Source organism: Xenopus laevis, chromosome 2S (assembly GCF_017654675.1).
Source record: "Xenopus laevis strain J_2021 chromosome 2S, Xenopus_laevis_v10.1, whole genome shotgun sequence".
Taxonomy (NCBI): domain Eukaryota; kingdom Metazoa; phylum Chordata; class Amphibia; order Anura; family Pipidae; genus Xenopus; species Xenopus laevis.
Genome location: NC_054374.1, coordinates 96,474,793 through 96,489,671, shown reverse-complemented (window position 1 = coordinate 96,489,671; position 14,879 = coordinate 96,474,793). Strand labels below are relative to the sequence as shown.

At 42.1% G+C, this 14,879-nt stretch overlaps 1 protein-coding gene across 3 annotated transcripts in view; it reads left to right on the top strand.

Annotated features, from left to right (window-relative positions):
• The window catches only part of LOC108709674 (SLP adapter and CSK-interacting membrane protein), a 31,632-nt gene that overhangs the window by 3,054 nt on the left and 13,699 nt on the right, over positions 1-14,879 (top strand). For all 3 annotated transcript variants that reach the window (XM_041584142.1, XM_041584143.1, XM_018249721.2), the window contains one exon: positions 3,916-3,997. In XM_041584142.1, coding sequence (XP_041440076.1) covers positions 3,916-3,997 — 82 coding nt within the window. The remainder of the gene's footprint in view (positions 1-3,915; positions 3,998-14,879) is intronic.

Sequence of the window (14,879 nt, the reverse complement as noted above, 5' to 3'; positions counted from 1 at the left end):
ACAAGAGCCATCAGTGCCGGGCCAACGCGGGCAGGCGCCCTAGGCGTTTTTCACGCATGCGCACTCGGGCAAACGTGCACGTCGGCCACAGCAGGGACCGGACTAGGGGATAGCAGAGGCAGAGAAGGTGCGTGCCTGGCGCCCCTCCAGCTTTGCGCCCTAGGCACGTGCCTACTCTGCCTACCCCTAGTTCCGACCCTGAGAGCCATGAATACCCTGTCAATTATATCCTTATAAATGGTGCTTAATGATGTCACATGACTCACTGAAACTTGTGTATTATAATAAATAAAATACCACCTGTTGCAAAATATGAGGATATTAGAAGTCTCGGAGTTCCTTCAGCCTCGTGTTTTTATATGGTCATGAAACTCCTCTGTAACTTCTAATATCCTTATACAGTATTTTACAATAAGGGGTACTTTATTCACTATATATTTATATAGTTTTAAGTTACTATGCTAATCATAGATATTTCTAAGGCTGATGCCACACATTGAGATATGTTGCTCAGACTAAATCTGCTCTTCTTTGCAGTGACATAACTAGAGGTTGGGGGGAGCCCTCTGCAGACAAACATGAGGGCCCCCCTTCCACCTATGAGGACTAATAACGTACACTCAGGTGGGCACTGTAGAATTATACCTCCAGAAAAGGCAAAAAAAATGGACATAGCCCAAAAATGTGCCATGCCCACTCTGTAGCCCCCCACCCCAATTACAATGGCCATTATATAAAAACACACCCTTTTCTGTGTTTGGTATTGGCCGCCACCATTTAATGACATATTGCATTCCTAAGCACTCGGACACCAGGATTTATTAACTGTTAGAACACTGCAGAAATGGCCAATGAGCACTCCATCAACTCCAGACGTGACCATAAGATCACTGCAGAAATGGGCAATGATCACTCCTTTAACCTTAGATAGGACTATAAGATCAAGTCAGAACTGGCCAATAAGGACTCCATTAAACCCAGACTTGCCAATAAGGTCACTGCAGAAATGGCAAATGAGCACTCAATTAACCCCAGACTTGCCAGTAAGATCACTTCATGAATGGCCAATAAGAACTCTATTAACCCCAAACTTACCAGTAAGATCACTGCAAAAAAGGCCAATGACTTCTCAATTAACCCCAGACTTGCCAGTAAGATCACTGCAGAAATGGCCAATAAGCACTCAATTAACCTCAGATTTGCCAGTATGAGCACTGAAAAAAACGCAAGTGAACACTCTATTAACCCTAGACATGGCGGTACAATCACTGTATAAATTATAATAATTAAATAATTACCACACCCAAGACAAAATATCATAAACGCTCCCCCCCCAAATGTTGCTTTTTCTTTTTGCCTTGTGCCTCCTCTTACATGTTAGTGTAATATAGACTGTGATATTCTAAGACAAATTGTAACTGGTTTGCATTTTACTTGTTTTTGTGTTTAAATGATGTAACCTTTTGTTCAGAAAGTTTGTTCACCATCCATCTGGTTGCTAGGGTCAATTTAAGCCTAGCAACCAAGTGATTTAAATAAATAAATAAATAAATAAAGACTAAAGTATGAATAAAATCATGAATATGAGTATGAATAGTGCACTTGAATAGAAAGATAGACATTTAAAAAGTAGCACTAACAAAAAATTGCAGCCTCACAAAGAAATTATTTTTTGGCTGCTCCAGGTCAGTGACCTCCATTTGTAAGCTGAAAAGAGCCATAAGAAGATGCAAATAATTTAAAGATTAGAAGAAAATAATTACAACATTGCCAATAATGGGACATTCTATAACAAAATAAAAGGTAAATGAAACTACCCCCTTAAAGGAGAACTAAATCCTAAAAATTAATATGGCTAAAATGGCATATTTTATATGCTGAACTTATTGCACCAGCCTAATGTTTCAGCTTGTCAATAGCAGCAATGATCCAGGATTTCAAACTTGTCACAGGGGGTCACATCTAGAAAATGAAGTTGGTCCAGAGCCGGATTAAGACTAAACAGGGCCCTAGGCAAGGTAGTGCTTCTGCCCCCCTCCCACCTTGAACCATGTAAAGTTACAGTTGTAAAAAATTTGGCAGGTTATGAAAGTTTGAACATATTTCTTTTTTTTTCAGTTATTACAGTTTTGCACAGTCCCACTCCCAGAGGCCCTTTACAAATTACTCAAATCATTTTTTTGTAGTTTTTTGGGGATTTTGTTTTTTTGTAGTGTTTTTTTTGTAGTTTTTTTTTGTTTTTCTTCTCAGTTCGGTCTGTCCTCCTCCCTCACTCCCTGCAACAGTTCAACAGCACCACACCCACTGCCCCACAGCCCCTTTTTTAAATTTTACCCCCAGATAATCACTTTCAAATGTTTCTAACAGAACGAGTAATAGAATTTTAGTCCAACTGTGATATTATCCGTGTATGTCGCCTCAGTAATAAACGGTCCACATGTATTGGATCGTGAATCTTTAGAAAGGCACATATTTTGAATGTGTCCTGTGTTGGTGGAATGAACTTGTGCTCATCAGAAGAGACAAAGCAAGAAGCTGAGAAGCCTTTTCTATACTCTGTGAAATGTACCTCTGTGTCAGTCAAAGCATAGCTGTGTACATATATAAGTGATGCGCTAGCCCAGTGCCCAGCGATTAGGTATACTAAGGTGGAGCAAGATGGCAGCAGGCGAAATTCTGCTTCTTTGCGACGCAAAGTTGATTATTTAATGCAGTCAAACTTGGTTTCTGTGTTGTGCACACTTCAGCCACAATGCAGTCTGAAAATAGCCATTGACGTCAGCACGGCGGATGGTCACGAGGAGACGCAACATCACCGTCCGGGGCCCGAAACCCGGAAGATGCGGCAGCCGGCAGGTGATTTTTTTCCATCCTGGGCCAGGCGCCCGGGCCCCTAAGGCTAGACGGGCCCTAGGCAGGCGCCTAGGGCGCCTAGCGGGTAATCCGGCCCTGGGTTGGTCTGTAATATAAGTTAATGCTACAAGTCTGATTATTACATTCTGATGCTAATTACACTGGATTCTGTGCTGCCATGTAGTAATTATCTTTATTAATTATTAATCAGCCTTATATTGTGCATTTATATTCTATGTGTACTGTATATTGTGTGTCAGTTCCTAAGCTCAGTAAGTGACAGCAGCACAGAGCATGTGCAGTGAATCAGCATAAAAGAAGATGTGGAGCTACTGGGGCATCTTTGGAGACACAGATCTTCCCTACTACAGGGCCGTGTTTCCCTTGGGCTGGTACAAAAGCCCAAAACATAATGTACAACATTTCTGGCCGACTTCTTTAGTTAGGGTTTAGTTCTCCTTTAATACAAGAAAGTTTCCCCTTCTCATAATGTCTAAGGTACTAACATAGGAGACATATACTCAGTAGGGGTGCCACTTAAGTAACGTCAAAAAAATTAAAAGTGTTTTAAATTAATGAAAATATAATGCAGTGTTGCCCTGCACTGGTAAAACTGGTGTGTTTGCTTAAGAAACACCACTATTGTTTATGTAAATAAGCTGCTGTGTAGCCATGGGGGCAGCCATTCAAAGGAGAAAAAGCTCAGGTTACACAGCAGATAGCAAATAAGCTCTGTCTGTCTATCTGTTATCCATTAGTTTACCTGTGTCATATAGCTATTTTTCAATTTCCGCCATTGCTCCACAGCAGCTTGTTAATATGAACTATAGTAGTGTTTCTGAAGCAAACAGATCAGTTTTACCAGTGCAGGGCAACAGGACATGATATTTTCATTACTTTAAAGCAGTTTAATTTTTTGGTGTTACTGTTCCTTTAACTACTTTTTATATTTTGGTAACATTGTAAGCACTGCAGTTTGGCTCATGAAATTGCACAGCATCATTTGTAGCTTTCATCCACATTTTCTATGTGTAAGCTCTTAAAATTTTTATTGCGTTTTAGGTCTAAGCTTGCGCATTCAGAAGTCCTTTAGACAGAATTCAAGAAATCAAAGACAAAGAGAATCAAGTGCAGTGATTTTGCAGTAAGTTGATTCATTTTAATTCAGATACTGGAATAATGTTGTGGCAAGTATACTTCATTGCTCTAGCGTGCAGTTCCCAAAATCCCCCACTAACTAAGCTGGCCTGCCAGGGGAATACTGGCAATAGAGATGGCCATTGGTTTGCTGAGATGTATTTTGGCAACAGCTTCAGGTTACACAGGGACTATTGATATTATCATATTATTATTCCAGGCAGCTGAAATTCCTGAATGATTTTATGTAGGATTATCTCGCTGATACCTATAATGCAAACATTAGGCTAATCAACAACCTTAGCCATTCTTTTATTTGTAGGGGTTAATGGAAGTGGTGCAGCCTACTCAAGTTCATTTGTTCACAATACAAAAATAACTCTCTTGTTCTCTAAAATATTTAATGTTTCTATTTAATATGGACATTGTGTGCCCCACAAAAGCATAATCCCACATATGGAATTTCAATTATGAACAACCTGAATTCTAAGACCCACATTATCACTATGTCACAATGCTGAAGGCAGTTCCATTAACTGCTGCAGATGGCCATGGACTGTAAACTAGCATAACAATAACAATAATAATGATTTTAGACTCAAGTTGTGACATAGATATAGCATATATCAAGCTTTTGGGGAGTTACTGTAGCTCATGTATGCTTTTTGCTGTTTGTAGTAATACTTTTTTGGCAGGGCTCTCAAGATTGCGTGGTATAAACTAGTAACTAACAACATGCCACCCTTTAAAACCATAATAATGGACAAAGCTTAATGAATAGACATACAGCAGATGCAATAGTAAAGAGGAAAAGAGGAGAGTCAGGGTTGTTAGAGTTGTGTTGATCTCTCATAGCTTGTTTTTTTTACCAGCCCTGCATCCTAAAGTGGAAGATAGCATTTACTTTGTGCAACATCCTGTCACCACTATAAATATCACTGCATGACTCGCCAAGACAAAGTCTTTCACAATTTGCATTTTTTTTTAACAAAATAACTGAACGTTGTGGTTGAATTACACACATGAAGCTATATTATATTTTGAAATAAACGTTAATATTTCACATTTATTAAGGGGCTGATTCACTAACTTCGAGTGAAGGATTCGAAGGTAAAAAACTTCGAATTTCGAAGTTTTTTTTTGGGCTACTTCGACCATCGAATGGGCTACTTCGACCTTCGACTACGACTTTGAATCGAAGGATTCGTAGTAAAAGTCGTTTCGACTATTCGACCATTCGATAGTCGAAGTACTGTCTCTTTAAAAAAAACTTCGACCCCCTAGTTCGCCATCTAAAAGCTACTGAAGTCAATGTTAGCCTATGGGGAACGTCCCCATAGGCTTGCCTAACTTTTTTTGATCGAAGGATATTCCTTCGATCGTTGGATTAAAATCCTTCGAATCGTTCGATTCGAAGGATTTTATCGTTTGATCGAAGGAATTATTCGATCGAACTATCTGCGCTAAATCCTTCGACTTCGATATTCAAAGTCGAAGGATTTTAATTCCTAGTCAAATATTGAGGGTTAATTAACCCTCAATATTCGACCCTTAGTGAATCGGCCCCTTAAAATTATATGATGGTGACATCGGAAGCACAATTTTTTTTTTGATTAGATTTGCTTTTCACCAGTTGCATGGGTGTCCAGGCACTTGTTCAGTGTAAAAATTAAAACTAGGTAAATAGAATGTAATGTAGTAGGTTAGTTAGCCAAAAATGAAATCTATAAAGGCTGGAGTGACTGGATGTCTAACAGCCAGAACAGTACATCCTGCTTTGCAGCTCTCTTGGTTTACACTGATTGGTTTCCAGGCAGTAACCAATCAGTGACTTGAGGGGGGACACATGGGACATAACTGTTTGCTTATGAATCTGAGCTGAATGCTTAGGATCAATTGCAAACTCACTGGACAGTTATGTCCCATGTGGCCCACCTTCAAGTCACTGACTAACTCAGAGTTAGAGAACTGAAAGCAGGAAGTTGTATTCTGTTCTGTTATGTTAGACATCCTGTCACTGCAGCCTTTATAGATGACATTTTTGGCTAACTAACTATATTATAAATTTTTTTTATTTTGCACAGGCTAATTATCCAGTTTTTATTTTTACACTGAACAGTTCCTTTAAATAAACATGGCCTTTCAGCAAGCACTACCTAATAATCTGGAGGCTGAGTGTCGGTGCAGGTCAATGGGGGGTAGCATCACTAGTGCACTGAGCGCAATAGCGCTCTCTGCACTAGAGGAGCCGAATTTCCAGGTTAAAATCTTAGTAAAAACACACGAAACACAGAAAACACAGAAAAACCTCATATATACAAATACTTTTTTTGGTGCAAACTAGTTTGTTTGGACTGCTCTTTTCTAAGCACCCTGTCTGTCTCACCACCTAAAAGGTACCCACCCGATGGAGTCAAAAGCTAAAGAGCCATGTACTTTTTGCCTTGCTACTTACTTACAGTACCCTCCCCCCAGGCATATGTTACAGCTACTGGGAATCCTTGAACAAAAAGGTAAATTAACTCCTTGAGTTCCCTGCGTTAGCATATCTAAATTGAACAGCCAATCTTTACTTACTCTAGTTGCCTTTCTCTGAAATTTGTCTTTTGTTCTGTGATGTTTTTGGAAACTTCAGACCCCAATATCACACCAGACTCAATGCCTTTTTGGTGCTTTATAAAGAGACCAAAACATACTTTTTTTCGCTATCTTCTTATACAGAACAACTGTTTATGCTTATCTAACCCAATTTCTACAGATGAACCAACAGCAAGGGCAGAATGCTGTCTTTAGTGAATAACTCAACAAGCAATATGGCAGTTCATTCTATATAAATGTACCCTTTTCTCTCAGAGACTAATAAGAAAATAATACCAAAGAATAGATAATATTCAGCAGAATATTTTTTTTGCCCTGCTGTTTGTTTGTTGTCCTATTTGAAAAATGAATGAGGGTAAACTCTATTTGTAAAGAGGAAAATTTTCTTTCACTCAGTTCAGCGCGTCCAAAACATGTATTAAAGAAAACACGAAGGGTCCCCGCTAACCTATAATTAGGCTTTGCCAATCAAATATTCATATACAAGCGGTTATCCTGGGATGAAAAATCAAGCGATCACCAGATAAGTGCAGTGACTCGGGTGTGAATGAACCCCGGGTCCCACTCCTGGATCAGCTAATCCTTCTAACAATGCTGAGGATAATAAACGGAGGAAAAACGTACTCACCAGATGAAGAGGGTGGCACAGGTGCATCGCCCCGAGCCTGTAGCTTGAGGTGAGTTGCAATGAATGAAAGATCGCGAGCACTCCACGTCCACTCAGAAGTTTAAAATAAAAAAAATTATTTCAACAGGTTAAAACCAACCATCGTCCTTTGGCTTATTTAAATCTAAAAGACGGACATTACTTCATTAATTACACAATTGCAAAAACACTGTTAATTAGCCCAGGGGTAACAAGCCAAACAGTTTAACCTTTGAAATTAGATCCTTCATATACGCTGGCTTTATCCAATTACATATTATACCTCATTTAACAAACTTAGAAACTCTATTTGTAGACAATATATACAGTCATATGAAAAAGTTTGGGAACCCCTCTTCTTTGGAGTTTTGTTTATAATTGGCTGAGCTTTCAAAGTAGCAATTTCCTTTTAATATATAACATGCCTTATGGAAACAGTAGTATTTCAACAGTGGCATAAAGTTTATTGGATTAACCGAAAATATGCAATATGCATCATAACAAAATTAGATAGGTGCATAAATTTGGGCACCCCAACAGAGATATTACATCAATACTTAGTTGAGCCTCCTTTTGCAAATATAACAGCCTCTAGAACCCTCCTATAGCCTTTGATGAGTGTCTGGATTCTGGATGGCTGAACTAGCCCCACAGCCCCACAGCATGAAGGAACCTCCTCCAAATTTGCTGTGTTCTTTTTTCTGCCATGCAAAGTGCTTTTTGTTCTGACCAAATAACTCAATTTTTGTCTCATCAGTCCAAAGCACTTTGTTCCAAAATGACTGTGGCTTGTCTAAATGAGCTTTTACATACAACAAGTGTCTCTGTTTATGGTATGAGTGCAGAAAGGGCTTCTTTCTCATCACCCTGCCATATAGATGTTCTTTGTGCAAATTGCTCTGAATTGTAGAACGATGTACAGGTACACCATCTGCAGCAAGATGTTCTTGCATGTCTTTAGAGGTGATCTTTGGGTTGTCTGTAACCATTCTTACAATCCTCCGCATATGCCAGACCTGGATTTTACAGCAACTGTGCCTGTGGCCTTCCATTTCTTACAGTTGAAACTGACAGTTTAAACCTCTGAGATAGCTATTTGTAGCCTTCCCCTAAACCATATTACTGAAAAATCTTTGTTTTCAGATCTTTTGAGAGTTGCTTTGAGGATCCCATGCTGTCACTCTTCAGAGGAGAGTAAAACAGAAGCACAGCTTGCAATTGGCCACCTTAAACACCTTTTATCATGATTGGACATGCCTCTCCATGAAGTTCAAAGCTTAATGAGCTAATCCAACCAATTTGGTATTGCCACTAATCATTATTGAGCAGTTACATGCATTCAAAATTACAAGGGTACCCACATTTTTGCACACCATTTTTTCACAATTGATTTAATTTCATACAACTCAATACTGCTTCAATAAAAATCTTTGTTCAGAAAACACCCCAGTACTCAGATGTTCCTGGGAAATGAAAGACATACCACTGTTATCTTTTTTGTTGAAAGTGGAGTTAATTATTATGTAGGCTGAACTTTTTCATATGACTGTATTCATTTAACATATGCCTGGTGCCTAATATGCTTAAGAGAGACATATCAAAGTGAGACAGAATTAAACATAAAAAGTAAAGATCACAATCACACTATGAACTAAAAACAGATGAATGATCTGGGATTACTGAAGAGTGGTGAAGTGTGGGTGGTGAGCATGGCTGTGTGGTTCAAGATGTTGCCTGGATGGGTCAATGGCAAGGCAAAACAAATAGACTTGGCAGTAAGGTTCCAAAGGTTGCTCTGATCTGCCCTGCCATCCCATTGGCTTGAACGGCAGTCTGAAGGTGCAAGTAAAAACATGAGTTAAAAAAAACAGAAACAAATTTAAGCTAACTTTTGATGATTTTGATTGCAGCCGTTAATGGTTATACAACATTTTAGCAGGCAGATCACAACTACTCCATGATCTGGGTCATGCTGGAATGTAGGGATGTAGCGAACGTCGGAAAAAAAGTTCGCGAACATATTCGCGAACTTGCGCAAAAATGCGAGCGGTTCGCGAACGGTTCGCGAACCCCATAGACTTCAATGGGAAGGCGAACTTTAACATCTAGAAAAGACATTTCTGGCCAGAAAAATGATTTTAAAGTTGTTTAAAGGGTGCAACGACCTGGACAGTGGCATGCCAGAGGGGGATCAAGGGCAAAAATGTATCTGAAAAATCTGCCTGTGTGTGCTTGGAAGAGATAGTGTAGGGGGAGAGCTGTTAGTGATTTCAGGGACAGATGATAGTAAGTTTGCTGGCTAGTAATCTGCTTGATACTGCTCTGTATTGGAGGGACAGAAGTCTGCAGGGATTTGAGGGACATTTTAGCTTAGGTAGCTTTGCTGGCTAGTAATCTACTGTTCTCTTTAAACAACTGCCATACGTTGACCTTGTAGGCATTGTTTGCCCAGTTTTTTTGGACGCAGCCACTGAAGCACAGTTGCCAGAAAAAATATGCCATATAAATGCTGAAAATAGTCATTTTTCGCCATACGTTGACCTTGTAGACATTGTTTGCCCAGTTTTTTTGGACGCAGCCACTGAAGCACAGTTGCCAGAAAAAATATGCCATATAAATGCTGAAAATAGTAATTTTTCGCCATACGTTGACCTTGTAGACATTGTTTGCCCAGTTTTTTTGGTTGCAGCCACTGAAGCACAGTTGCCAGAAAAAATATGCCACATAAATGCTGAAAATAGTCATTTTTTGCCATATACGTTGAGTCAACGTATGGCAAAAAATGACTATTTTCAGCATTTATATGGCATATTTTTTCTGGCCTCTGTGCTTCAGTGGCTGTGGCCAAAAAAACTGGGCAAACAATGCCTACAAGGTCAACGTCGTTGACCTTGTAGGCATTGTTTGCCCAGTTTTTTTGGCCACAGCCACTGAAGCACAGAGGCCAGAAAAAATATGCCATATAAATGCTGAAAATAGTCATTTTTTTGGTCGCAGCCACTGAAGCACAGTTGCCAGAAAAATTATGCCATATAAATGCTGAAAATATAAATTTTTTTGGTTGCAGCCACTGAAGCACAGAGGCCAGAAAAATTATGCCATATAAATGCAGAAAATATGCATTTTTTTGGTCGCAGCCACTGAAGCACAGTTGACAGAAAAATTATGCCATATAAATGCTGAAATATAAATTTTTTTGGTTGCAGCCACTGAAGCACAGAGGCCAGAAAAATTATGCCATATAAATGCAGAAAATATGCATTTTTTTGGTCGCAGCACTGAAGCACAGTTTGCCAGAAAAATTATGCCATATAAATGCTGAAAATAGTAATTTTTTTGGTTGCAGCCACTGAAGCACAGAGGCCAGAAAAATTATGCCATATAAATGCTGAAAATATGCATTTGTTTGGTCGCAGCCACTGAAGCACAGTTGACAGAAAAATTATGCCATATAAATGCTGAAAATATAAATTTTTTTGGTTGCAGCCACTGAAGCACAGAGGCCAGAAAAATTATGTCATATAAATGCAGAAAATAGGCATTTTTTTGGTCGCAGCCACTGAAGCACAGAGGCCAGAAAAAATTAAACCAGTAGGGTTTGCACCCTAGTTTGTAACGGTGGCGGAGGGAGGAGGAGGACGCTAAAGGACAGCTGTGTGTGGAGTCATGAGGCTTGAAGAGAAGGACAGCTGCATAGAAGTCAGAACAAGTCTTCCGGCGTGCAGTAACCCTCCGAGATCCACCCCTCATTCATTTTAATAAAGGTCAGGTAATCGACACTTTTGTGACCTAGGCGAGTTCTCTTCTCAGTTACAATCCCTCCTGCTGCACTGAAGGTCCTTTCTGAGAGCACACTTGAGGCTGGCAAGACAAGAGGTTCATGGCAAACTGTGACAGCTCTGGCCACAGATCAAGCCTGCGCACCCAGTAGTCCAGGGGTTCATCGCTCCTCAGAGTGTCGATATCTGCAGTTAATGCCAGGTAGTCCGCTACCTGCCGGTCGAGGCGTTCTTTGAGGGTGGATCCAGAAGGGTTGTGGCGCTGCCTTGGACAGAAAAACATTTGCATGTCTGACGTTACAGACTGGCCAAAGGGCTTTGTCCTTGCAGGTGTGCTCGTGGCAGGATTACTGGCACCTCTGCCCCTGGAATGTTGATGAGTTCCTGAAGTGACATCACCCTTAAAAGCATTGTACAACATGTTTTGCAGGCTGGTTTGTAAATGCCGCATCTTTTCGGACTTGTGGTATGTTGGTAACATTTCTGACACTTTATGCTTGTACCGAGGGTCTAGTAGCGTTGCGACCCAGTACAGGTCCTTCTCCTTAAGCCTCTTGATACGGGGGTCCTTCAACAGGCATGACAGCATGAAAGACCCCATTCTCACAAGGTTGGATGCAGAGCTATCCATCTCCGCTTCCTCATTATCAAGGACTGCATCATCCACGGTCTCCTCCCCCCAGCCACGTACAAGACCAGGGGTCCCCAAAAGGTCACCACTAGCCCCCTGGGAAGCCTGCTCCTGTTGGTCCTCCTCCTCCTCCTCCACAAAGCCACCTTCCTCCTCTGACTCCACTTCTGGCACCTCTCCCTGCGTTGCAGCAGGTGCCTGGGTTCGTTCTGGTGATTCCGACCAGAAATCGTGCGCTTCCAGCTCCTCGTCACGCTGGTCTACAGCCTCATCTGTCACTCGTCGCACGGCACGCTCCAGGAAGAAAGCGAAGGGTATTAGGTCGCTGATGGTGCCTTCGGTGCGACTGACCATATTTGTCACCTCTTCAAAAGGTCGCATGAGCCTGCAGGCATCGCGCATAAGCACCCAGTAACGGGGGAAAAAAATCCCCAGCTGTGCAGATCCAGTCCTACCACCCAGTTCAAAAAGGTACTCGTTGACGGCCCTTTGTTGTTGCAGCAGACGTTCCAACATAAGGAGCGTTGAATTCCAGCGAGTCTGGCTGTCAGAAATCAAACGCCTGACTGGCATGTTGTAGCGCTGCTGAATGTCAGCAAGGCGTGCCATGGCTGTGTAGGAACGTCTGAAATGGGCCGACACCTTTCTGGACTGGGTGAGAACGTCCTGGAATCCTGGGTACTTGGAGACAAAACGTTGGACTATTAAATTTAACACATGTGCCATGCAGGGCACATGTGTTAAATTGCCTAGTCTCAACGCTGCCAACAGATTGCTTCCATTGTCACACACCACTTTTCCGATCTGCAGTTGGTGTGGGGTCAGCCACCGATCGGCCTGTGACTGCAGAGATGACAGGAGTACAGATCCGGTATGGTTTTTGCTTTCCAGGCACGTCATCCCCAAGACAGCGTGACAACGGCGTACCTGGCACGTCGAATAGCCTAGGGGGAGCTGGGGGTGCACAGGTGTGGAGGAGGAGAAGGAGGACCCAGCAGCAGAGTAAGAAGAAGAAGAAGACGAGGTAGAGAGCGATGGAGGAGTAGAGGTGGTGGCAGAACCGCGTGCAATCCGTGGCGGTGACACCAACTCCACTGTTGTTGTTGAGCTACCCATTCCCTGCTTCCCAGCCATTACCAAGTTCACCCAGTGGGCAGTGTAGGTGACATACCTGCCCTGACCATGCTTGGAGGACCATGCGTCAGTAGTCATATGGACCTTTGGCCCAACACTAAGTGACAGAGATGCGGTAACTTGGCTCTGCACATGTTGGTACAGGTGTGGTATTCCCTTTTTAGAAAAAAAATTGCGGCTGGGTACCTTCCACTGCGGTGTCCCAATTGCTACAAATTTGCGGAAGGCCTCAGAGTCCACCAGCTGGTATGGTAAAAGCTGGCGGGCTAAGAGTGCAGACAAGCCAGCTGTCAGACGCCGGGCAAGGGGGTGACAGTCAGACATTGGCTTCTTACGCTCAAACATGGCCTTCACAGAAACTTGGCTGGTGGCAGATGACTGGGAATGGGAACAGGTGGTCAAGGTGGAAGGCGGAGTGGAGGGTGGTTCAGACGGGTCAAGGAGAGCAGAGGTAGAGCAGTAAGATGCTGGACCAGAAGGAGTGTGGCTTTTAGTTTGCCTGTTGCCTTTGAGGTGTTGCTCCCAAAGTGCTTTGTGCTTGCCGCTCATGTGCCTTCGCATAGAAGTTGTACCTATGTGGCTGTTGGGCTTACCAAGGCTCAGTTTCTGACTGCACTCATTGCAAATTACAATGCTTTTGTCAGAGGCACACACATTAAAAAAATCCCACACTGCTGACTTTTTGGAAGTGTGCGATCTGGCGGTAACAGTAGAAGTTGGCGGAGTTGGCGGTATTGGCGGCAATGGCGGGTGCGTTGGCCGGCTGAACACAGGTGCCGATACATGTTGTTGCCCTACTGATCCCTGCGGGCTGTCCTCCCTGCTTCTTCTAAGTCTTATTCTCCTACTGCCTCTCTGACTCTCCGTCTCTCCATCTGAACTACCCTCCTCTTGCTCTCTTCTACTAGGCACCCACAAAACATCAATCTCCTCATCATCATTCTCCTCAGATGCATCAATTTCTTCTGACACATCACAGAAGGAAGCAGCAGCGGGGACCTCCTCCTCATCACTCATTATGTCCATCTCTATCGTGTTCTCTGCCAGAATTAAATCTGGTGTAAGGTCCTCATCTCCTTCATCTTCTTCTGGCAATAATGGTTGCGCATTACTCAGTTCAAGAAACTCATTGGAAAATAACTCCTCTGACCCCAGTGAAGAAGGGGCACCGGTGGTGGAGGAAGTGTTACGTGGGGTGGCCATAGTAGTGGAGGATGAGGAGGATGTTGTGGTAAAGTTAGAAACGGTAGAGGATGGGGTGTGCTGTGTAAGCCAGTCAACTACCTCTTCAGCATTTTGGGAGTTCAGGGTCATTGGCTTTTTAAAACTGGGCAATTTGCTAGGGCCACAGGATTGCATAGCAGCACGGCCCCTAGCACGGCCTCTGCGTGGCGGCCTGCCTTTGCCTGGCATTATTTTTAAAAAAACAACAAAAACTCAGTTGGTTTTTCTGGAAACGATAATACACACAGCTAGATGGCGGGTTGAAGAAAACACTGTGCAAATAATGCCTACAAAGTCAACGTATACACTACTACAGCGGTGGATACGGATTACGTAAAATATATGAATGCTGCTTGAAAAAAAGTAACTCAAGTGGTTTTTCTAGAGACGATAATATTATCAATATTTAGACAAAATGTGAACAAGGTCACACAGCTCGATGGCGGGTTGAAGAAAACAGTGTGCAAATAATGCCTACAAGGTCAACGTATACACTACTACAGCGGTGGATACGGATTACGTAAAATATATGAATGCTGCTTGAAAAAAAGTAACTCAAGTGGTTTTTCTAGAGACGATAATATTATCAATATTTAGACAAAATGTGAACAAGGTCACACAGCTCGATGGCGGGTTGAAGAAAACAGTGTGCAAATAATGCCTACAAGGTCAACGTATACACTACTACAGCGGTGGATACGGATTACGTAAAATATATGAATGCTGCTTGAAAAAAAGTAACTCAAGTGGTTTTTCTAGAGACGATAATATTATCACTATTTAGACAAAATGTGAACAAGGTCACACAGCTCGATGGCGGGTTGAAGAAAACAGTGTGCAAATAATGCCTACAAGGTCAACGTATACACTACTACAG